This window comes from Thamnophis elegans, chromosome 8 (assembly GCF_009769535.1).
Source record: "Thamnophis elegans isolate rThaEle1 chromosome 8, rThaEle1.pri, whole genome shotgun sequence".
NCBI lineage: Eukaryota > Metazoa > Chordata > Lepidosauria > Squamata > Colubridae > Thamnophis > Thamnophis elegans.
The window spans coordinates 10,971,634-10,996,179 of record NC_045548.1 but is presented as its reverse complement, the minus strand read 5'-3'; the positions used below and the strand labels follow the sequence as shown (position 1 = coordinate 10,996,179).

The 24,546-nt window shown below is 35.9% G+C and overlaps 1 protein-coding gene across 8 annotated transcripts in view; it reads left to right on the top strand.

Annotated features, from left to right (window-relative positions):
* Window positions 1–24,546, top strand: part of KIF13A (kinesin family member 13A) — a 70,471-nt gene that overhangs the window by 25,282 nt on the left and 20,643 nt on the right. For 6 of the 8 annotated variants that reach the window (XR_004255873.1, XM_032222805.1, XM_032222804.1 and 3 more), the window contains exons 10-28: window positions 1,028–1,139; window positions 1,531–1,743; window positions 2,496–2,606; window positions 3,188–3,322; window positions 4,180–4,310; window positions 6,927–7,013; window positions 8,105–8,274; window positions 8,792–9,002; window positions 11,181–11,343; window positions 12,379–12,519; window positions 13,786–13,935; window positions 14,940–15,104; window positions 16,810–16,983; window positions 19,008–19,159; window positions 19,250–19,382; window positions 19,480–19,626; window positions 20,751–20,789; window positions 22,497–22,596; window positions 23,413–23,539. Coding sequence is in view for 7 of the 8 variants with exons in the window: in XM_032222805.1 (XP_032078696.1) it covers window positions 1,028–1,139; window positions 1,531–1,743; window positions 2,496–2,606; window positions 3,188–3,322; window positions 4,180–4,310; window positions 6,927–7,013; window positions 8,105–8,274; window positions 8,792–9,002; window positions 11,181–11,343; window positions 12,379–12,519; window positions 13,786–13,935; window positions 14,940–15,104; window positions 16,810–16,983; window positions 19,008–19,159; window positions 19,250–19,382; window positions 19,480–19,626; window positions 20,751–20,789; window positions 22,497–22,596; window positions 23,413–23,539 (2,661 nt within the window). In the remaining variant the exon portion in view is untranslated. The remainder of the gene's footprint in view (window positions 1–1,027; window positions 1,140–1,530; window positions 1,744–2,495; window positions 2,607–3,187; window positions 3,323–4,179; window positions 4,311–6,926; window positions 7,014–8,104; window positions 8,275–8,791; window positions 9,003–11,180; window positions 11,344–12,378; window positions 12,520–13,785; window positions 13,936–14,939; window positions 15,105–16,809; window positions 16,984–19,007; window positions 19,160–19,249; window positions 19,383–19,479; window positions 19,627–20,750; window positions 20,790–22,496; window positions 22,597–23,412; window positions 23,540–24,546) is intronic. The other 2 variants (XM_032222806.1, XM_032222803.1) reach the window with 1 other exon arrangement.

Genomic DNA, 24,546 nt, shown 5'->3' with positions numbered 1-24,546 from the left:
ATGGTCACTTTCTTTGGGTCACTCTCAACAGTCTTTAGTTAGCTTTCTATGGACATAGTAAGAGTGGAAAAATATTTACCTTTTGCAACCCATATGGCCACAAAGTAAGCTTTAAGAAAAATTCCTATCAATGCTTGGTCAAATTTACTCTTCATCTATTCTTCATCTTCTCTCAGTGGCATTCTAGAGCCAGGTTTCTCAACCTTAGCAACTTTAAGAGGTTTGGACTTGAACATCCACTAAAACTGTTCTAAGCATAGGGACTTGGACAGATCACTGCTTACCCTATTTCTTAATTCTCTCCATTAAGGATTCTCAGGTGGATGGCATTTCAGACCCAGGGATTTGTTAATTGTGTAGTGTCTCTCACGATATCCCAAGATACCTTGTTATTTTATTTCTCTGTCATTGTTCCAATTCCCTCCCTGAAAAAGTCAGAACTAGTTCAAGAATCACAAATACTAATGCTTTCCATATGTATTTGAAAGGATATGCATTCCAGTGTATCTTTCCTCTGTTCTATGACAAGCTTATGTGTACAGGAATGTATTAGCGTTGTTAAGCTTTACATTACATATAACAAAGTTTTACTTGGGCAAAAAAGGAGAACAAAATGCGAAGTCTTAAAAAGGCATTTTTATAATGTGACTGGTGTTGTTATACTACAAAGGATTTTTTTCTTATTGTATGCATGCTATATGATACAATTTAAATTACAAATAAACATTGGACATCACACTATACCAAAACTCATCATATTTGTCAATAATTCATAACATTGCTACACTTAAAGTCTTTAAATAATTGATCCTAAAATAGATTCATTTGGATATATTTTTTTGTTATAAAGAAGTCTTAAACTTGCATGTATGAATAATGTCTTATGCTTCCACAGATTCCTGATCCTCTTCAAAAAGTTTATTACATATGTTCAGTCTGCTTTTTTAGACTAAGGCATTGTTAATTGTATACATTTTTCTGAATCGTAGGCACATGCTCAAACTGATCACATTTGCTATTTTCTTAGGTCCCTTTCAACACTAGGTTTGGTTATTTCATCCCTTGCAGACCAAGCAGCAGGAAAGGGGAAAAATAAATTTGTGCCTTACCGAGATTCTGTACTCACTTGGCTTCTCAAGGTAAACTATAAGAATAGAATAACAATATTCTATTCCTATTTAAAAATGGAGATATCATTTATTGCCCTCAAATAACCTTGCACATACGTATACTTAGTAAAAATGGCTAGTATTTAGTAAAATGAGCATATTTAGTAAAAATGAGCAATACTGCAATAAGATCTCTTCGGGGGGGGGGGGGTTTCCTTTATGACCTTTGCAACAAAACTTGTTATTCTAATTTTTACATAGTCATTTTTAATGCTGAATGTTAAAAATGTCTAAGGGTAAGAGGATCAATAACAATCAAAATAGATTTTAAAATGGCATGTGTTAAGAAGAAATAATATATTTCAGCCGTAAGAATAATTTTGTTTTACACATTTTATCTATTCCCTAATAATCCTTTTAGGACAATTTGGGAGGAAACAGCCAAACAGCTATGATAGCTACAATCAGTCCAGCAGCTGATAATTATGAAGAAACTTTGTCTACATTGAGATACGCAGATAGAGCTAAAAGGATAGTAAATCATGCTATAGTGAATGAGGATCCCAATGCTAGGGTTATCCGAGAACTACGGGAAGAAGTAGAGAAGCTGAGAGAGCAACTTTCTCAGGCAGAGGTAAAACAGATAAAAAATTAGTTTTGTTCAGTAATTTGTATATAAAATGAGTAAAATGGAAATAAGAGAAAAAGACATGCATTTTCATTCTGAAATTTATTTAGATAAGATTAATTATTTGGAGTTTTTTGTAAACTTTGTATCAGAAAAGGGTTTGGATGAAGATTGCGGTTCTAGTGCAGGGGTGTCAAACTTGATTTCATTGAGGGCTGCATCAAGGTTGTGTTTGACCTCAGGGAGCCGGGGTTGGGTGTGGGCAGGATGGATGTGGCCAGCTCAATGTCACTCGTGTTGGGGATGCCTGTGGTGGCCCAAGGATTCTGCCAGCGAAAACGGGATCCTGAGCTGCATTTTTGGCTGCAATGGCCTCCTGCAAAGCCCCCCCCCCCCCCCCCCGAGCTCCATTTTTACTGGCAGAGAAATTGCAGGCAGGTCCTTTGCTGTTTTTAGGGCAGCCCTGCGGGCCAGATCTAGACATCTCCCAGGCCGAATCTGGCCTCCAAGCCTTGAGTTTCACACCCCTGTTCTAATGGAAAAGAAAGAGAGAAATGTAATTCAGTATTGATTCTATGATTCTATGAAGGAGAATGAAGAATATTGTCTGCAGTTTACAAATATACCCTAAGAGAGTGATTTGATCTGTGTTCTCTATTTTCCAATTTGTTTAATTATAATTTTGAAATGAAAATATTTTGTATAAACCATTCTGGAATTTTGAGAAAGTTGTAACAAGTGTATTTTGAATATTAAAGTCTATGAAAGCACCAGAATTAAAGGAAAAATTGGAGGAATCTGAAAAACTAATAAAAGAACTCACCATTACTTGGGAAGAGAAATTAAGAAAAACTGAAGAAATTGCACAGGTATTTATGCATTTAGTACTTAAATGAATTGGCCTACATTTGTATTCCTAAACATGCTCCAGGTACAACATATTTTTAATTTTTGTAATAATATTATAGAGCCACTACACAGTGCTGGGGTTGAAGAGACTTTGAATCTTATATATGTTGTAGGTAGTCACAGCGTTTTGAAGGCAAGTATTTCTCATTATAACAGAAAAATGCAACTGTTCATTCTACATTATATTAAAATTAGTATCTGTACAGGTTCTTCAAGGAAAACTGAGCACTTTTAGTTTCTCCACATTTGCTGTTCTTCTCTATCTCTTACTGAAGAACAGTGATTCTGCTCATAGTGAAATTGGGTGTGCGGGTGTGTGATAATTGAACACTATACCAAAAATGGTTCTGCTCGAATGGCAAATTAATACAGTATCTTACTCAATACCCAACACTGTATTGCATGAACTGTGGCGTAGGTATTTATAGAGAAGTATTAGCAAGTATACTTGCAATTTTTTGGACACAGTTTATAATAATTAAGTTCATAGTTGTGAATATAATTAACAGCTATTACTTCAAACTTTCTATGAATTTTACAGGAAAGACAAAAGCAATTAGAGAGCATGGGCATTTCTCTTGAATCTTCAGGCATCAAGATGGGAGAAGACAAATGTTATCTGGTGAATTTAAATGCAGATCCTGCTCTCAATGAATTGTTGCTTTATTATTTAAAGGTAAAAAAACAGTAATAATCCACACTTACAAGTTCTTTAAAGCTTCCTTTTATTGATGTTTGTCGAACAGGATTTGGGGAGGGGGGGAGGAAGATTACCATGACTACTGCACCCAGGTATTACAGGTATTGCTCGACTTAAGATCACAATTAAGCCCAAAATTTATGTCGCTAAGCAAGACATTTTAAAGTGAATTTTACTCTATTTTACGATCCTTCTTGCCACAGTAGTTAAGTGAATCACTGCAATTGTTAAGTTAGTAAATGGTTGTTACGTGAACCTGACTTCCCCATTGACTTAGCTGGTCAGAAGGTCACAAAAAGTGATCGACTGTCCCTGGGTGGGGCATTGCAAGCAGCATAAATATGAACCAGTTGCCAAGCGTCCAAATTTTGATCACATGACCGTGGGGATACTACAGAAGTTGTAAACATGAAAAACAGTCATAAGTCACTTTTTCAGTGTCATTGTAACTTGGAATAGTCATTAAACAAATTGTTATAAATCGAGGACTACCTGTATTTTGAAAGTATGAAACACTAGTTAGTGTTTAATGAATCCCTTATGACAGGCTAGCATATGAAGCTTTCTCATGTGATTGTCAAAGATTTCAAAAGAGCTGTTTCTGATATACTTCCTCTCGGTATACATGAGGCACGGAGGAACTAAATAAGAGAAACTTAAAGGAGTTTAAGGCAGTGCTCTGTAGAAAGATGCAATATCCCCCATTTCACATTTTACAGTAAATATAAACATTTTGAGTTTGGATTAGATTGCACATACATTGTAATTTATAAATCTTTACTTGGGATGATAGAAGCAGCAGATTTTATTTTCACTCTGTTTGTCTTAATCAGGACCACACCAGGGTTGGTGCGGATACCTCACAGGACATACAGCTATTTGGGATAGGAATTCAACCAGAACATTGTGAGATAGACATTGCACTAGATGGAGAAGTTTCTCTCTCACCAAAAGAAAATGCAAGGTAAGGGAATCTGTAAAATTGGGAGCCTTTGTAATTTAAACAAAGGGACCTTGCATTAACAAAGAGAGGAAGACTCTGTAAACTTCCTAAACTTTGAAAGCTACAGTTTATTCTAGCTAGTACTAATTTCTGTTCCTGACTTCTTCCCTCAGAAAAAACTTGACAGCGTGCATACATTTCACAAAGTTTGTGCCTAATGGTTCCAAGTAGTTTGGAGGTTAAGAGCCTTCCTTATTTCACATCATGCAGAATTAGTATCAGTAATTTTGGGATTTAGTGCTGATTTGTGTTCCCCTACACATTTATCTTTAGTTACACTTTTGACACTTTTGAAAGCCAAAACAAAGCAGGAAAGTATTTTTCAGGAGGATTTTAGTATAATTGCTTTAGAGAGAATTTGCACAAATATTATTACTCTTTAATTGGAGAAGGCCTGCTGTTTGGAAACATGTAAATATATAGAAAATTAGTTTGACTGTGGTTTTGTATAAGACCTGAGTTTGTCACCATGAAAGTTTCAGGCTTAACAACAAAAATATTCCAAACAGATGGAATTCAGTGTTATGATAAGAGTTGCATTGTGCAGAATTAGTCATTTTGACTGGCAACAATAAAGAGGCATGTCATTGGAAAAAATGTATAAATAAATAAACTTTGTTTAATTTATGTTTCATCCAAGATTTCTAAATAAGCACAAACTACATTACAGAATTACAATGACAATCAATTGAGTCAGTTCATTGTTGATTCTTATGGAAAAAGCAATTAAGTTCTTTATGATTGGAAAATGAATTTAAAATGAGGATTTTTTTTTACAGTTGAAGTACTAAGGATTATTTATATTGTCAGACACAAAACAAAGAAATTGTGCCTAAATATCATCTGCTTGAGAAAATTAAGATGGAAAATTAATTATTTTCCTGGTTTATGTGCCTCTGTTTATGAGCAGAGTAGAATATTATACAAAAGCTACTTTTTAAAAATTACATTGCAAATTGAAGATTAAAAGGTATATTGTATTTCTTTTAGCTTATACGGGGAATAAACTTTACTTTCACAGAATAACCGCATATTAGAAGAATTCATATTAGTTGAAGTGATTTAAGTAAATGTTTCATTAAGGAGATTTAAACTAGGTTTCTGCAGATGGCTTGCAGTAAACAGCCTGTGACCCAGTTACTTAAATACATGCACTGCATTGGCTATTTCCCCATTTTTTTTATAGCAGGGATGTACCGCAGGCAAATATGTTTTTGTCAGGAAGAATTGAAGTCTTAATTAAATCCTTGATGATTTAACACTGAACACAAAGTTACTATTTTTATTTTATTCATATTTGTATTAAGAAAATGAGTAACATATTAATATGCTCCCAAAACTGGAATATACAAGCTATTAAAAATTCTGTCTCATTAGTTTGCAAAATGTTGTAAAATACAGAAAGATACCAGTAGTGAAAGTTAGTAAGGGATAAAATGGTAGCCTTTGATGGGGGCTGCTCATTATCAAGTAATTCTAGTTGTAATTATAAGACCTCAGTAGAACTTCATACAATCAGCCACCAACAATCAGATTCAGATGGAGCATCTGCAGCATGAGTTTCTCATGACTTTATAGGTCTCATTTCAATGGGGAGTTGGGTGGTCTAATGGAGAAGTATCGTATGATTCTACTATGGGGTGTGTAAGGCCATAATTTATACCTTCCAACTGGTCACCTGTATGTGCAAGAGTCAAATCATTTTTTCTTCAGGACTGCCCTTGTTTATTTATACAGCCACACACCAATTCTGCCCCCCAAGCATGTGCAGAAATCCCTATCTCCACTCCATTGCAACCTTCACTTTGAGGTGGCTTAGAAAGAGCTCTCTATACACTTTCCAGAAGAGCAGAGATATTGAAATTCAGGGGTGTCCTGGTTAAGATATTTTCTAGAAAGTTTACGCAAGTTCTCCTTACCCACTCATTTCCACCCCTTGTGTGGCTCACCAGATGAGCTAAGCAGTTTTCTGATTTTCAGCTTTTTATTTTTCTCTTTGCTTCTACCATACATGCTACAAGCAGCTTTTCTGGGTTGAGTGTAAGCTATTCTAGCATCAAATCAAATCACTTGGATGAAGTCTTGGGGCAGGCAGCCTACAAAGACACTAGGGAAGTGAGAGATTTGTAACTTCTGTATTCCATTACATTTAATGGCCACATAATTGTATTTAGCCTATCAAGCAGTGAGCTGCATCAATTTAGTTTAATATCATAGTGACCCAGCAGTGATTTGAAATGGCTGGTCAATTCAGCACTTACTAAATATAGCCTGTCTAAGGGGACATTTGGAACCCTTCCCAGATTGTTGGGGAATGAGGGCAAATTCACAGCCAAAACGGCAGTGATTATACACTCTTTCACTAAAGGACAAAAGAGGGAAGAGACATAACCAAGCTTTCTGTTTCTCCCATAGAAAGAGGGAGCAAATATCTAGTGCTTACTCATCCTGCTTGATCTTACAGACTAGAATAATTCCCTGGTAGACTGGACTTCGTTGAAGTACTATCCACACTAGAGTGTGGGAACTTGAATATGAAGAGTGATTTTAGTCTTATAAACGTGTTTTATTTTTCAGATCATGCGTGAATGGCACACTGATATGTTCCGTGACTCAGCTGTGGCACGGAGATAGAATCTTATGGGGAAACAACCACTTTTTTAGGTACTTGTTTTTAATGTTCCATAGTAGTTCAGTTGTAATACTGGGCAGCAAAGCAATACCTAGGCAACCCTTTTCTGATGTCATAAAGTTAAGCATGAGGGGAACGGGATTGTACTTTGCACTGATGAGAGACCCCTGAGAATACCAAAGGCCAGACTTTGAAGTCCAAAAAGCATCCCTGAAGAAGATAGCAGCAAAGCACGTATTTTTCCTGTGAAGAAAAATAACGTGGACTTGTCCATGAAACCACCAAAAGTCAAGGTCAATATTTTGTTTAGTTTACCTTATTTATATAGATAATATACAAGTGAATGGTTTTGCTTTGCTTGCAAAGGATAATTCCAAATAGCATTAATTCCAAAGTTACTACATTTGAAAGTTCAGAATTAGTTTTTCTCAGTTTGAGATAGTGGTACAGTATATAAGCTCCAGCAACTATTTCTATGATTTTATTCAGCCCACTTGATATTTTTAAGCTATTTTATAACTCTGACAACTATATAGAAAAGAATTTGAAATTAATTTAATCTAAATTCAGTTAGATTGGTTATCAGCTTTTAATCCATTGGGTGTAGGAAGACTGACACTTCAACACAGTGGTTTTTAGAATGTTTGACCCAATTATCCCCTTTCAGAGATTAAATAATAACATTATCCCCACAAAAAAACCTAGGGGCTTTTGCTTTATACAAGTATCTCCGAAGTAGCAGTTCCAAACTGGATCCTTGACTCACAAGAAACTATAAATTTTTCCGTTATCCCCAGGCTACTCCTTGGGTATCTCCTTGGGGAGTAATTTTCCATGATCTAAGAATCTCTACCATAATACAACCTGGCTTCCTGCTACTAGTGTAAGACTGTCTTCCATAATGATCCTCCATAGCAACCATTTAGTGACATTTCAAGGGCTTGATGGGCAGCTAGTAGTATACTTTTGTATTCACATTTCATAGGATGAGCAAGGACTATAATCACATGTTTTGCTTCCTGTGCTTTGGAGCAAGTATGTCTGTTCCTGCTGCCCCCAGTTTCTTCATATGTTTATTTAAAAATCATGTTAGCAATTTTATACCTTTTTATTTTTCACATAGAATTAATCTTCCTAAGAGAAAGCGTCGAGATTGCTTTAAAGACTCTGAAAAAGAAAAAGAACATGAAACAGAACTGGATTTAGATGCAGCCAGCGAAGCTTCTTCAGAACCAGACTATAACTATGAATTTGCACAAATGGAAGTTATAATGAAAATGCTAAACAGCAATGGTGAGAAAATGGTGTTCAAGGATGCTGATAACCAAACAGGAATAGACAGATTTTTGGTTTGTCTTGATAAATAAGAAAAAAGAGACAATCTGTGATTATAGTGATTTTCTGTAAGTAGATGTTCTAATAGAAAATTTGAAGTACTTTTTCCCAAGGTTATTTTTTCCCCTGATAGATAGAACCTAATTATATTTCCTGAAAATTTATGGGATTTAATCTTTGAAATTGAGTCTGTCTTGTGCATTTTTCTAGAATATATACTACTTTTTTGGGGGAGGGGGAGTGTCATGTCCTTTATTCCACTTTAAAACATTGTAGCTATAAGAATGTATGAAAATGTTCCATGTTAAGTAATATCAGAGCCAAAATATGCAAAATGCATATAGGGATGAGTATTTTAATCAGATGAGTGCATAAGGTGGTGTAGCCTAGGAGGATTTTCAGAAAGTGATAACATTAGATTAAGCATTCCCACAGGAAGTAATTTCTAAAATGGCGTGGATTCATTTCTGTCTAGATCCATTGCAAAATGTGGTCCAGGTATTGGAGAAACAATATTTGGAAGAAAAACGTAGTGCTTTGGAAGAGCAGCGGATAATGTATGAGCGGGAGCTGGAACAGCTCAGGCAACAGCTTTCTCCAGAGAGGCGTTATCAGCAGTGTGATGGCAGCCTTTCAGATGGTAACCAGACTGTTCAGCAGAAGATAAACTTCTGGTCAGAAGAAAGGTAAGAATATTGTTTTTTAAGTAACCGAGAGATTGCGCTGGAGGACCAAAAATAGTCTTGAAATCATTTTGAATCAATAGTGATATGAAAGCTTATCTACTTAATTTGTTGCTCAAATCTGTGGCAATTAATTTTTTCGTATGCTGTGTCTGTGAGGCCTTCTGTGCATTGAACTGGGGGATTTTTTTTTTTGCATGATCTCTTTAAATATTGTGTAATCCAGTTTACTAAGAGGCTGTACCTGCCTTGATTCATTCTAACAGCCCTTGTTTAATAATGGTAATTGGGATTAGCCATCCTGTCGCTCAGCGACATGGTCATAAAATGTGATGTCACCTGATCGCATTGATTTACCAAAACAGTTGCAGCAGTTCCCTTGCTATCATTAGGCAAATCTCGAAGAATTTCAGCATCCTGTAGTCATGTAGTCACCATTTGTGACCTTCTGCCAGCTTCCCCATTGACTTTGCTTATTGAAAGCTGGAAGATCACAAATGGCAATGATCACATGATCACATGATAATTGAGGGCTGGCTGCCAAGTGCCTGAATCACAATCCTGTGACGGCAGAATGTTGTGATGGCTGCAACTGTGAGGAATGATTATAAGTGCTCTTGTTCAGAGTCATCATACCTTTGAATGGTGCAGAGTTAGGCCTATTGTATGTCTTTGGAGGTTCTCAATAATTCAGGTCATGGTTGTCCCAAAAGTGCTTTAAAAAAAAGGCAACTAAACTTTTTTGATGTTTCTTGAAACTGAAGAAGCTTCTTGGATGAGAAGTGAAACATCTCCCAAGAAAAAGACCAGTTGCCTTTTTAAAACATTTTTGGAATTAGCCGACTGTACCATGTGGCCATTACATACTAACGTTTAAAATATTTTATTCTGGTTTGTGGTATAATTTAGAGAGACTTTTCTTGTTTGAAATCATTGAATAAAAACAGATTAAATATTTGTTTAAAAATAGAAAATGCTCTTGATTTTATCAGGAGGCTCTAGTTTGCCCTAAACCTTTGTTCATGTGTTATTTGTAAAATAATAAAATATAGAGTCTGTAGACAATATTGCGTGGTTTAAGTTTGGTCCCATAAATCAAATAATCTAAATTCCAGCTTTCAGGAAAATTTAGTTGTAAATACTGTCTCTTAAAACATCTGTAAAAATATATTACCATATTTTTCAGAGTATAAGATGCACCCTTTCCCCTCAAAAAAGAGACTGAAAATCTGGGTGTGTCTTATACACTGAATACAGCATTTTTGCCTACCAAAACCTCGCCCCCTTCACCAAAATGACCATGCATGGCTTTAGGAGGCTTATAGAGTGCTTCTGTGGGCTGGGGAGGGCAGAAATGAGTGAAAAATGGGCCATTATTTGATCAATTTTGCCCCCCCCCCCAGCCCGCAGGAGCATTCTATAAGCCTCCTTAAGGCTACACATGCCCTTTTTTTGGACAAAAGCGGACCCGTTTTCACAAAAAACGGACCCGTTTTCACACAAAAAAGGGCCATTTTTTGCTTGCATTGGGCCCCCACCCCCCAGGAGCACTCTACAAGCCTCCTAAAGGCTATTCATGCCCTTTTTTGGAAAAAAATAGGCCGTTTTTGGGAGGTCTGTGGGATACAAAATTTTTATTTTATTTCGCCTCTTCAAAATCTTGGTGCGTCTTATACTCCGGTGTGTCTTATACTCCGAAAAACACAGTACTTTATGCAATTTGAATTTTAATTATTAATGCTGCATATATTAATGTTAGTACTATTATGCCAAGGTGGCGCAGTGGTTAAATGCAGCACTGCAGGCTACTGTTAGATCAGCAGTTCAGTGGTTCAAATCTCACCGGCTCAGGGTTGACTCAGCCTTCCATCCTTCCGAGGTGGGTAAAATGAGGACCCAGATTGTTGGGGGCAATATGCTGACTCTCTGTAAACCGCTTAGAGAGGGCTGAAAGCCCTATGAAGCGGTATATAAGTCTACTGCTATTGCTATTGCTTTCCGGATGCATGATTATTCTAATTTTCATCAGAACTCTACATCTGGTGATTAAATTCATGCTTTTTCATGGAGAATTTATTAAAAATAATGTACTAGTCTCCTCAATAGTATTTTAAATAATGTTTAGAAACTGGGTTTCTAAATTACATTTTTTGATATATTTATGTCTTGTTTCCCTTGTAGAGATGAATTATTTCGACAAAGCTTGGCAAAACTAAGAGAACAAATAGTTAAAGCCAATGCATTAGTAAGGGAAGCGAACTTTTTAGCTGAAGAAATGAGCAAGCTAACAGATTATCAAGTCACACTTCAGATCCCTGCTGCTAACTTGAATGCCAACAGAAAAGTAAGAAAATTTACTACTTATATAAAATAGTTTTATATAACATGTCCAAAAGTCCACAATCATTTAGCATTCAAGATAAAATTTAGAGGCTGATTTTGTGCAGGAAGTGGATAGAATGAGAACAGTTATACACCCAGAATAAGCAGCTTCTTTCATTTTTGTCTCTGTAACCTGTACATATCAATATAAATAGAGATTAATACATGTACTGCACTGAAGTACTGAAGTATCCATGGGTAATCACAATTGCACAAAATTAAACTAAGAACTTGTTGGTGATCATTATGTTTTATTAGTTCACATTTGATAAGACTTGTATATACAGTGAGAGCACAGACCACATCCATTAATGAATATGTCTGGAATACTCAGAACATAGAATCTTAACATAAAATGAGATAAAAGCTTTCCTTTTCCATGCCACTTTTCACATGCAGATACATTCTGGTATGGTCATACAAAACAGACTGTTAGAAAACTCTGTGGTACTTTGCCCGCATGTTCAGTTCCCCTAACAAATAGCTGACTGTGATGTATTCAGTGAAGTGGATGTAACCATGAAAGATTATGCCAAAATAAAGGATTCTTTGTTGATTGCAATACATTCAGTAAGGGCGATTTGTATTCATGCATGAAATCTTAAAACTACACTTAATTGCAGTAGTTCCATGTGATTAATTTTGAAAGATTCTCAAATATATTCCTTCAAATATAAAAAGAGAAAGAAATGTATGTTGAGCATCTGAGAGATATACATATTTTTAAAATGCTTTTGCCACTGAACTTTCATGTTTTAATAAATTAATTTTAAGTATTAATGTTACATTGTTATTAAATGTTTTGCTATTATGGTAATGTTACATTATTAAATATAAACAATTTGATCAACATTAATCAACATAATAATGTATTATTTTCTTATTGAGGATGTTTTCAGTGTTGATTCATGATTTTACAACACCAGAATACCTTGGCAGATATTGGAAGTACGCACTTTGAATAAATACTGTAAATAAAATGTTTGTGTTTATTCAGAGAGGAGCAATTGTCAGTGAACCAGCTATTCAGGTAAAAAGAAAAGGAAAAAGCACTCAGGTGTGGACCATTGAAAAGCTAGAAAACAAATTAATTGATATGAGAGAATTATATCAAGAATGGAAAGAGAAATTTCAGGAGGTATTTAACTATTTTTCTAATATGTGATTTATAAAAGTATGCTTGCACAAAGCCCCCTGTAGACTCCCATTTACCTCATTCATTTTTATGTTAGTTTATTCTAAACCAGTGATGGCAAACCTATGACATGCTTATCAAAGGTGACTTGCACCACTATGTTTTGAGTGATGTGATACCTGAAAACAACTGATTTCAAAAGCACACAACATTCTCATGATTTTCGGAAGCTGTAGTGGCTACATGAGAGTGAAATACGGTCTTGTGTAACTCTGGAAGTTCCACAAGAATGGAGCCTCCTTTCAGGTGGTTTTCAGAAGTTGCCGAGGCAGCAGAAGAGCATCCTCTGAAGTTTCTTCAAGGGCAAAGGCCATCTGCAACCTGGGCATCTTCAGATAGGGCCAAGTGTCAGTCACCATAAAGAGAACACTTCCTGCAAAAGGGCATGCAGCAGATCCTGGAGACTGCTAGGACAGCATGCAGCTGATCCTGGGGAACAATCATATCGTTCCACAAAACTCATATACCTTGTGGAATTGCATGAGGTGCCTTTTTGAGTGGGAGTGGTGTCACTAGAGCTGAAGTCAAGGCCCGGGCCTTTGACTTCAGGCCCAGCTTCTGTACTTGCTCCTCAGTGTCGCTGTTCAGGGTGGCCCAAATAGCGCATGAGGGGGAGATAATTGTTCCTCCTTTTGGGAGAGGGTGGGTGACACCCCAATGGACTCAAATTAGAGATTTTCAAAATTTTTGACACATTGTGGCCAAAGGGTTCACCATCACTGGTCTGGTTCAGTATGCTACCTATATCACCTGGTTAGTACTCTGAAATATCACTGTTTTTTGTTGGGCATTATAAGATAAATTGCCTGCCTAACAATAAGAAATAAGCATTATTATTATGTTTTATTATTACATTTACATTTCTATGCTGACAGTTAAAATGATCCTAATTACTACATTGTGTTCTGTATTTGGGAGAGAATAGAGATGGTTTGAAGTCTTTATATTATTTCTGTTTTAAAGATAAATAAACTGTTGGTCCTTAAAAAATTTTTTTAACTGATATAAATTTTGGTGCAAATAATATGTATATTTCTGCTGTGATACATAATATAATTATTACAATGAATAACGATAAAATGAAAATAATGTAATTGTTTACAATAAATGATAAATATTTCAAAATATAGCTTATCATTTCCATGTTGAATCATTCTGGTAAACCCTTCATGCCTTTGAAATTCATATCTTCCTTTAAAAAAAAAATAGATGAAAAGACTCACGGGAAAAAGAGGCGACCCTTTCTATGAAGCCCAAGAAAATCACAATTTAATTGGCGTAGCGAATGTCTTTTTGGAGTGCCTTTTCTGTGATGTTAAGCTTCAGTATGCGTTACCAATAATTAGTCAACAAGGAGAGGTGAGGCTTAATCCATAATAAATATTGCACTTCGTTTGTGAAAGGAGTATTTTTGTTATACATGTACATTCCTGCCCTTTCAGCTTTCTGGGGCGCCTTGAAGACTTGGCTCTTCCCCCAAGCATTGAGCTAGGATGAGGTTTTTGAGGGGAGGGTTGTTTGGTCTGGTGTCTAGGGAAAAGGGTACTTCTGGTCTGTGCCTTTGTTTTATTGATGGTTATGAGCCACACGGAACCATTATATGAGATAGGCAGCCATATACGTCCTGTGAATGACTGCTTTGACTGAATGCATGAATTGCAAATAATGGCTCATGTTATGTATAGCACAGTTGGAATTGCCATCTGCTGTATTCCTGTTTTTCTCTTTGTTTATTTGGTGGTGGTGGTGCTGTTTGCAGTCTCTATTAGCAAAGGGTTGGAAAAGGCAAAGGATGTGGCTTAAAGGAAAAAATGCCAGACACACTACATTGTTGATCTGCGGAGTGAAAAAGCCTGATGGAAAGAAAAATCATCCGTTGATATCCACAAATCAACAGGACGTCTGTGGGACATATGGAGAACAACTAAATTTCATATGCTGACAAATAGTTTCTGCACACAGAGTTCTAGTGTGTTTAATTTAAAGGCCATATCAGTGAAAGAACAGTATCTATACAAAAATTTTAAAATAATTATTTATTTTAGAATGTGTAAATTAACATTAGGTTTAAATACACTGAAATTGGGTATACAATGATATACTGTGAGAATATATGGGACTTCCTCCTCTTCCAAGGTCATTTCCATACATAGAAATCTTTGTAGTATTAGTTTATCAATGTTGTTTAAGAAGACTAGTGTGTCAAACTTGAACATATTAGATATGTATTTTTTTTCTTTTTTTAGTTGCTGAAGATAGAGTTGTATGATATATAAATTGTGTGTGTGTGTGTGTATCTCATCTGCATTTTTGATATTAGATGTTAGGGACCTCTTTAACAAGATACTGTTTTTGTAATACAGGTGGTAGGCCGTCTGCATGTTGAAGTGATGCGTGTCACTGGTGCTGTCCCAGAACGTGTTATGGAAGGAGACGATTCTTCTGAAAACTCTAGTGAAAGTGGAAGCTTAGAAATCATGGATAATAATGGAGAAATTATTCACAGACCAAAAAAATTCACATGCAGGGTAAGGGCTGCATCATCTATGTTCAGATGTTTTTTTAGGGATAGATGTTTTAAAAAAAATACAATTTGGTAATCACACAGCTTAGAATACTGCAATAGGAAATTGTTTTTGTTGTCAATATATTTAGAGCTTCAGTTGACTGACAATATTAAAACCTATGTGATACATGAAGCCACTGGGAAACGTAGTCAGGCAGTTCAGAGCTGTAGAACATTTATGTGCTTGTGTATATCTTCACCTAAGCTTAGCAGCTGATAGTGTGAAAAGTCTTGATGGAGTAATTAGGGTTTGTGTGAGACTAGATAGGAAGAAACAAATAGGGGTTTAATTCCAACAAGATCAAGTGACTGTTGATCCTGGTCTGATTCCAAGATAGGCCAATCTTGAAGAAGCAACTTCAATTTAAGATGTTGGTGATTACTTATAATGTACAGCAACACAGAAATGACAACAGAAAGGATTCCAACCCTACAGGAAATAGGTGGAGCGGAACCTTGGAAACAAGCCTTTCTTTTCTCTTGGAATGCTTGCTTCCCAAAGACGGGTGGCTCCTTCCGCATATATGCTCTGGAAAGTACTGGTTTTCCAGCTACATTTTCTAGGGTTAAATCTATATCCGAGTTATGTTCTGCTAATTGCCAGTTACATGGAAATTGTTAATAAGAGGTTTTCAGATTGTATTCTGTACTGACCGGTTGCATTCTGTGCTGAAGACAAGAGACAAAAATGAAACTTTGGGTGGGGGAGAGATTCATGCCCAACACACATCATTCCTTAGGCCCTGCCCCTGACCATAGCACTGAAATAGAAGAAAAGCTCTGTCTGCTTTGTAATCAAATGGGTAGGATGGGCAACAAAATTATTTTCTCTCTGTCACCATTTAGAAAGGGTTGAAAAATAAGTCAGTTTCTTTGGCCCTGAACTGAAAAAGGAAACTCATCTCACAACTGAGCAAGGAAAAATTTCCCTCAGCTGCTTTGTCTGAGCGAATAGAGAAGTAGGGCTGGAAATATGTGTCTATGAGTGAATATACATGTGTTAACAGGGAGAATATTCATGGTTGCCTTACCTTCTCCTGGTATGCAGCCTCTAGTGACTTCCTCTCGGGTTAACTCAAGTTCAGCTCCTTGATTGGAAATAATTCCCAATCCTGTTCTTATAAGAGTTTTGATTTCTTTCTCTTGGAGATGTATTCATATTTCAACCAACACTTTCACGATCAGTTTTAGAAAAAGCTGCTGTTCTCTGAATAAAAACAAAAACAAAAACACCCCAAACCCCAATTTGAGAGTCCATTTGCTTTAGGGATCATTTTTAATTGATATGTAATCAGTTGACCCTTTCCCACACATCCCCTGCCTTCTCTGTCTTTCTATCTCAGGTTCATGCAACAATCTGGATTCTGTGTCAAAAAGTGTTTTGGAGCACAGACATAGCAATTTTCTGCAGCTCATTCAAAGCAGCTGTAGATGACAGCTTGGGAGGGCAGCTGCATAGTTCCAGGAAAATAAATAAACATTTTAATAATTTGCAGAGAAGGGCCATGTCTGAATCCTAATATGCCAAAAGTGCCTTTGGAAGTACCAGAAGAACCTTTGGAATCAAAACACTAGTACTGTGCATATTTCTGCATTTTTATAACTAAATACTTGTTTAGAAATGTAAATATTTTGGTTTATTAAATTTATGTTTCATAATTGTCTAGGTAAAAATCAAAGAAGCAACGGGACTACCACTGAATCTTTCAAACTTTGTCTTTTGTCAATATACCTTCTGGGATCAGTGTGAACCAACTGTTGCAGCACCAGTTGTCGATCCAGATGTGCCTTCACCTCTGGGCAAAGATGTCCAATTTACGGTGACTTTCTCTCATTGTAGGGTAATTATTTATTTCTCTTTAGACCATCATGGTTATGTTTTCGACTTGTATATTGCATATATACTGTGGGGTAAAGGGATTTGAGTTAGTCCATTTTTGTAAATGCAAAATCCTCAATATTTATTCATATGAAAAACACGAAGAATGCAAATTATTTAGTATCTATTTGCAAGCCCCGTTCATTTTATTGTCTACGTCAAATGAAGAATAGTGTCTCAAAAACAAATACCCACAATGAGCATTGCTTTTGCAACATATGTACTTTTGTTTTTAAGATGGAGGCTTCTCTTCGCTAGTTTTAAGAGTAGTCTATGAAAAAAGAAATTATTTCAGAGAATAGCTCATTTTTCTGCCTATTTAAAGTTATTAATACATTTTTGGGACTGCCTGTATTATAATTAATTCTATGTTTTTCCCTAGATTTCCCATCTAGAAATTCCCTACATTTCCCATCTAGAAACGTTATCAATTGTCGATTTTATTAAACCACCAGAAACTATAAGCTATTACATATATCAAAGAGAGACGTTGTGTATCCTGCTTCTAGTAGGAATTCCTACAGATAGGTCTTGACTTACAACAGTATTTTTGACTGGAATTTACATCATTAAGCAATGAGGTTGTAAAGCATGACCATGTTGCTTAGCAACAGCAATCTCTTCAGTCCTGGTTGACATCATTAACTGAGTCCCATGGTTGTTAGGTGAGGCAAGGAAGGTGCAGGTAAGGGAGGGTGTGCAGGGGTGAATGAGTGCAGCACAAGCACAGAGAGGTGGGGGTGGATGCCCAGATGGGGAAGATTTATCCCAGAGATTTCTAACCTTCCCTAATGGCTTTCCAATTGACTTGATGACTTGACTTGATCAGTAAAGGACATTGCAAGTGATTTGCAAGTGATTATTATGGGGTGCTGTGATTTGTTGTCAGTGGAAACAGGTTGCCAAACACCCAGATCGCAATCTCATGACCACAAGGGTGCTGGAAAGCTGTAACTCTTGAGTGCCATCATGCAGTAACTTTGAATGGTTGCTGAACAAACGGTCATGGGCAAGGATTAACTGTAGGATCATTTAAACTTTTGAGAAAACCAATGAATAAAGGAAGTTTTAAGAGGAGTGAGAAGCCGTTTTTTTTTTTTTTGAACAGTTGGTATCAGAGGATAAACATGAATCCAATGTATTGATTCGACTTACATCTACTGTTCAAAAAAGCTTTTCTCAATTTTCAGTTAGTTTTAAACATATGCAATTAATATAAAATAATTAGTGAAGGGAACTAATTTGGTATAGAGGTTAAAGACCGCCTGCTATAAAACAGGAGGACATTCTCTTCCTGCCTCAGTATGAAACCAATTGAGGGTCCTTGGACCGCAGTCTCCCTCTCAACCCTAGGAAGAAGGCAGTGGGAAAACCACTTCCAATTTTTTTGAGAAGATAAATGCAGGGATTAATTAATACAGTATGGCCAAAGTCAACCCTGACTCAAAGGCACAAACACATGCACAAACACTTCTAGCTAAAACCAACAGAACCAATGAAAAAGATATTTTTATGTTTTTCATTGGTTTTGTTGAACTAGTGAAAAGCTGAAAGAAATCACACATTATGGTGTAATTAATCTTATAATTGTATAATTTAAAAGATAATATAAGTAATCTGGTAATTTGTAAATTAAAGTTTATGGGAAAGGGGTAATAGAGAGCAATCATTTCAAGTTCAGCTTTGTCATTCTGAGGTACAGGTTTTCAATACAAAATATATTGTATCCGCCGCTATAAAAACTTTTTTTATTATTTTTAAAAACATTTTATTGTTATAAAATAGAAATTTGTTAACTATATCTTGGAATCTGCATTGTACAACATGTTGGTGCAGATGAATTGATTCATGGAATTATCCATACAGCTTTAACTGCATTTTCTCTACATTTGCAATCCAGTTTGAGTCTAGGAATTTGATTTATTTCTTCTTTACCATACAGAGCATACATTATGTTTGCTGTGGTCAATGTTCCCATTTTTTTAGGATTATGTAGTGAATGTAACAGAGGAATTTCTGGAGTTCATTGCGGATGGAGCTCTTGCTATTGAGGTCTGGGGTCACAGATGTGCTGGAAATGGGACCTCCATATGGGAAATAGATTCTCTTCGTGCAAAATCTAGAACCTTGAGAGACAGGTATTTTATTATCCTTGAACCTTTATCAGGAATTAGTTGTCTTGAGGCTCTTGAAAAGTTTATTTATTGATTTCTTTTACACGTTTTTAGGTGGAATGAAGTAACACGTCGAATAGAAATGTGGGTTTCAATTCAAGAACTAAATGAAATTGGTGACTATGCAGCTGTGGAGCTTCATCAGGCAAAAGATGTAAACACAGGAGGAATTTTACAACTTAGACAGGTATAGTGGATGGGATTTTCTCTTCTAAAAAAATAATGTTAGTGTGTTAGTATATTTTAAAATATTTCTTCCCCTCTTCCTTTTTTTAATGGTGCAGGGTCATTCTCGTAGAGTCCATGTGGTAGTTAAGCCAGTGCAACATTCAGGAACATTGCCCCTTATGGTTGAAGCTATTCTGTCTATGTCCATTGGCTGTGTGACTGCCAGATCAACCAAATTGCAACGGGGCTTAGACAGTTACCAGGTAGGCCTTTTTAAATATTGAAATATTAAAGCACGGTGCAAATTTAGTCTTTCAGTGGTGGCATGTAACACAGCTGTCAACATGTGTATTTGACATGCTTTCTTGAAGTTTATACATCGTAACTTATAAATGGAAGATTGCATCAATATCAGAATGAGTACTGTGAGTCCTTCTGACTCACTTGTGACTTTCGGATCATTATAAGATCAGTAGTTCTTTATTGGGAGATATGGAATGATAAATAGACAAGCCCTGGGCAGTATGGAAGAAATATATGTGCCAGCCAAGGCAAAGTCATGGGCTCTTGATATTCTTATTTTCTCTCTTGTTCCCCCTTTAAATAACTTGGTGATTTGTAGCTATTTTGAACTAAAATTCCCAGAGTTTCTGACCATAGAACAGAGTGGCTGGGGCTTTTGAAAGTTTACCTCCAAAAACTTGGGGGGAAAAAACAGGTTATCCTGATGCAAACAATGACTTAGACGTTCTTAAACAAATTATGTTAACACTATGAGTACATCTAGCTCTACTTACAGAATACCGTAGGCACATAGGTGTTAGCTTCTTTTTCAGATGTGAATGGTAAAAAGTTAGAACACTTTCATTTTTTATTTAGAATGAGCTATAGCTCTCTACTATGTACATACTTTGAAGTATGGTTGGTACTAAACTACCGTGTTTCCCTGAAAATACAACCTACTCAGAAAGTAAGTCCTAACTTGATTTTTACACGTGCACCTAATATAAGCCCTACCCCCAAAATAAGCCCTAATTAAGACCCCGCCCACCGCAGGGTGCACAGGTAAAAATTAAGCTAGGGTGGGGGTGGGGAGGTGAAGCTGCCCTACTACTTACTTTAGGATAGTTGCAGCCAGACCTCGCACACCTCGGCCCATTTTTTTCTACAGCTGGCAAGGCTTTCCTGAAGGCCTCTCTAGCTGATAACAGAACTTCGGAGAGGAGACATACATGATTGCTTCCTTGCGTGTTAGTCAACTACTAAGATTAATTTGGTGGGGGTCCCCCCCAAAAAAAATCTGTGTTGCATGTATCTTGCATTTGTTGAGGTGTGTTACCAATAATGCATGTTTTATGTGTTTATAAAGCTTGTTTTTTTCCATCAGAAAGGAGATGATGATGATGGTGATATGGATAGTTATCAGGTATTGCTGCTGTTGCTATTAAATCACATGGCATGGGGCACAGCTAATGCTAATTGTCATGAAAGCATTTCTAGAATATTAGCACAAACAGTACTAGCTTTTGAAGTACTCTCTGACTTTAAAGACCTTTTTAATTATTTAGATTAAATTTGACCATAAACTATATTGTTTCACCTGACATCTATAACTATCAATATACCATACACTTGTATTTGTTTATGGAAAAATGCTTTTAGCTAAACTTTTTGTTAAAAATTCTCTTAATGACTTGCAAAATAATTAGAACAACAATAAAACAGCATATAAAATAAATGCAATAGATTGAATAGGTGCTTCTTTTATAGATAAAAAAACATGAGAGGTTTTTGTACATTGATGGAGTTCAGGCAAGCAGCACTAGTTTTCTTATGAAAGCTGCCTATATAACCTAACCACAACTCAACAATATTCTCAACAATTTCCAACACCATTCAGATTTAGTGAATTGCTTAATAGAATAATTCTTGCACAAAGTTGAAAGCTTTTTAAATGTATGGATATCTACATTTTTAATCTCATACAAAATCCTATTAGATTTTCAAACATAGTAATCATCCAGAATTTATTTTAAGTTTTATTCTGATTTTAATGCTGTACAAATCCAATTTTTAATCATATATTAACTTTTTAAGATATCAATGAATGCTTTAAAAAAAACACCTATAAGAGACTTCAGAATTAAATAATACATTTTAACGCAAATCTAAGAGAGGCTTTTAACTTTTAGGAAGCAGCAGAATTAGCCCAAGTATTAGTTTCAACATATCCTCCTAAAATAGTTTAATAGATTGTACAGTTACTTATTATTTGAAACTTAGCTTAACTACTTGTAAATCTTTTTGCTGAGACTCAGATTTAACTCTTATCATGTACAAATCTGGATCTAATTTAAGGGGTTTATAGGGAATGAGATTGGAACCCCATTTCCTTCCTCCAGTGCAAGGTATTAATAAATTTCTGCAGACCTTTCCCTAGTCAATCCTCTGTGATTAGATACCTTCCTGATTCTAAAATAGATTGAAGGGAAGGTGGCTTCAGAGTCAGAATGTGGGAAAGTAAAAGTTATATACTTTTACTCCTGTTTGATTTGCATAGATCCAAATTTAAATACACAACCAAGCTGCTCTCACAAGTAGTCTGAGCCCAAATTAGCTACTAATGTGCTTCAAGCTGCTTCTTGATAATATATGCTAAGGAACAGATGAAACATTCCAGTAATGTCAAAAAGCATGAATGACTGCATGGTTTTTGGTTTTGCATGGGGATGGTTTAGTTGCATTGGTAAGAGCCAAATATGAAAATTGATGCAGTTTTAAGGGTTGTTATATTGATTTAATCAACACTTCTTAATGCTATTAAATAATTTGTTGACTGCTGTATTACTTTCCTGCTTAGATTGAAACCAAAAGATTTACAAAAATAAATTTGAAATAGAGAAATATTTTTATGAAAAATCTGGTGCATTTTCCAGCTTTTCTTTCTCTCTGCTATTTGCAATTTGGGTGAGCTTACCTTTTGGGGCAATTTATTGTGACTGTTGTAACTGAAGTATTTATTCTTTCCTGTATCAATAAAAAAATGATTAAATAATCTTCTCCAATCAAACCTGAAGCTGCAGAAAACTAAATATGTATATTTTCATTTCAAATTTATGCTTTTTTCTACTAGGAGGAAGATTTGAACTGTGTAAGGGAGAAGTGGTCAGAAGCGCTAATCAAACGCAAAGAATATTTAGATGAGCAAATTAAAAAAATCAACAATAAAGAAGGTTTGTGAGTCTTGTGACTTAGCTTCCTTTATAACCCTTTATAATTGTTTGCAGATGGTGCATAGTGCTGTCATGGCCTCCTACAAATATTTATTTTAATATTTCAAAATCATATAGTTCAAAAAGAACTTTTAATATGGCAACCATGATGTTGTTTAGTTGATTATAATCTGAAACAGGATAGCTATTTCAGTGACAATCATTATCATCATCATCTTCATCAGAGTTAGAAGGGACCTTGGATATCTTCTAGTCTAGCCTCCTGCTCAAACAGGAAACCCTATACCAGTTCAGACAAATGAATGTCCAGTCTCTTCTTAAAAGCCTTCAGTGATGGAGCACTCACAACCTCTGAAGGCAAGCCATTCCACTGGTGGATTGTTCTCACTGTCAGGAAATTTCTCCTTAGTTCTAGGTTGCTTCTGTCCTTGGTTAATTTCCATCCATTGTTTCTTGTTTGTGTTCTTGGTGCTTTGGAATGTAGCTTTACCCCTTTTCTTTGTGGCAGCCCCTCAAATATTAGAACTGATACCATGTCATCCTTAATCCTTCCTTTTCATTAGATTATTCTAGGGCAACCAACAATTCCTGCAACTGTTCTTCATGTTTTAGTCTCCAGCCCCCTAATCATCTTTTTTTTTTTTTTGCTATTCTCTGCACCTTTTCATGAGTTAGGTTAGAGCTGAGTTTTGTCCAGGATTAATTTAAAAATAATCTGCCATATCTCACTCCACCATATTAAACATATTGTTATCTTTTTTTAAAATTGCCTCTAATATGCTGTCTCTTGCCTCTGTGTGTTGCTTTGCATTATAGAGAAAACAGACGATGACATAGAAAGAGAAGCCAGGCTTGTAGAACAATGGGTGGGATTTACAGAGGAGAGAAATGCTGTGCTGGTCCCAGCACCAAACAGTGGTATTCCAGGTGCTCCTGCAAACTGGTAGGTGGAGAGAGTCACTGTCTCACATTGCGCATTCAGTGTAAAATAAGTTAACATGAGTATCGAAATGCGGGGATAGGAGGTTGCTGTGTTACAATGCATGTGGGATTATTTTTAATGTTAAATTTTATATCACATCAAGCTGAGAAAAGTTAGCAGCATAAAACAATGCAAAGACAAACAGAAGCAACCCAATTGCAATAGGGTAATATATCATCATATAATAAAAAAATAAATCATTTGATCTCTTTTTTCTCCCGTTTTCTAGAAGTGCACTTAGGTCTGGTGATGTTTTTTAGTGCTTATCTTTAGAATAGTTTTTACAAGTCTGATTGCAATAGAAATTTGGGGGAAATAAAATATATATATTTAATTAATTAATTTAAAATAGTTAATTAGTTACTCATTCACCAGTTTAGTACAGTAGTTATAAATTTAGATTTATTCTACTTTGTCATTCGGGCCGGTGTGGTATAAGATGTTGGACTAGGATTTGGGAATTTCAGTCATGAATGGCTTTGGCTAATCACACACTCTCTGTCCAACCTATTTTACGAACTTGTTATATGATAAAATAGAAGGAGCAAGCATCTTTTGGGTGAGACCTTAATTTATTTTGAGACAAACAGTAATAGGCTCATCCAGATGATTTGATTGTCTTTCATCCAGTAATTCAAGATGACAGCAGGTTCTGCATAATGTACTCTTTGTTAATAGTTAAAGGAAGTGTTACTACATTTTCTAAATAGTCCTATAAAGATCTAAGGATCATGATTTTCAAAATGATTAGAATTTAAGGCTGTTAGAAAGAATTTAGAGGAAGAATAGCAATAGCAATAGCAGTTAGACATATACCGCTTCATAGGGCTTTCAGCCCTCTCTAAGCGGTTTACAGAGTCAGCATATTGCCCCCAACAACAGTCCAGGTCCTCATTTTACCCACCTCGGAAGGATGGAAGGCTGAGTCAACCCTGAGCCGGTGAGATTTGAACAGCCAAACTGCAGAA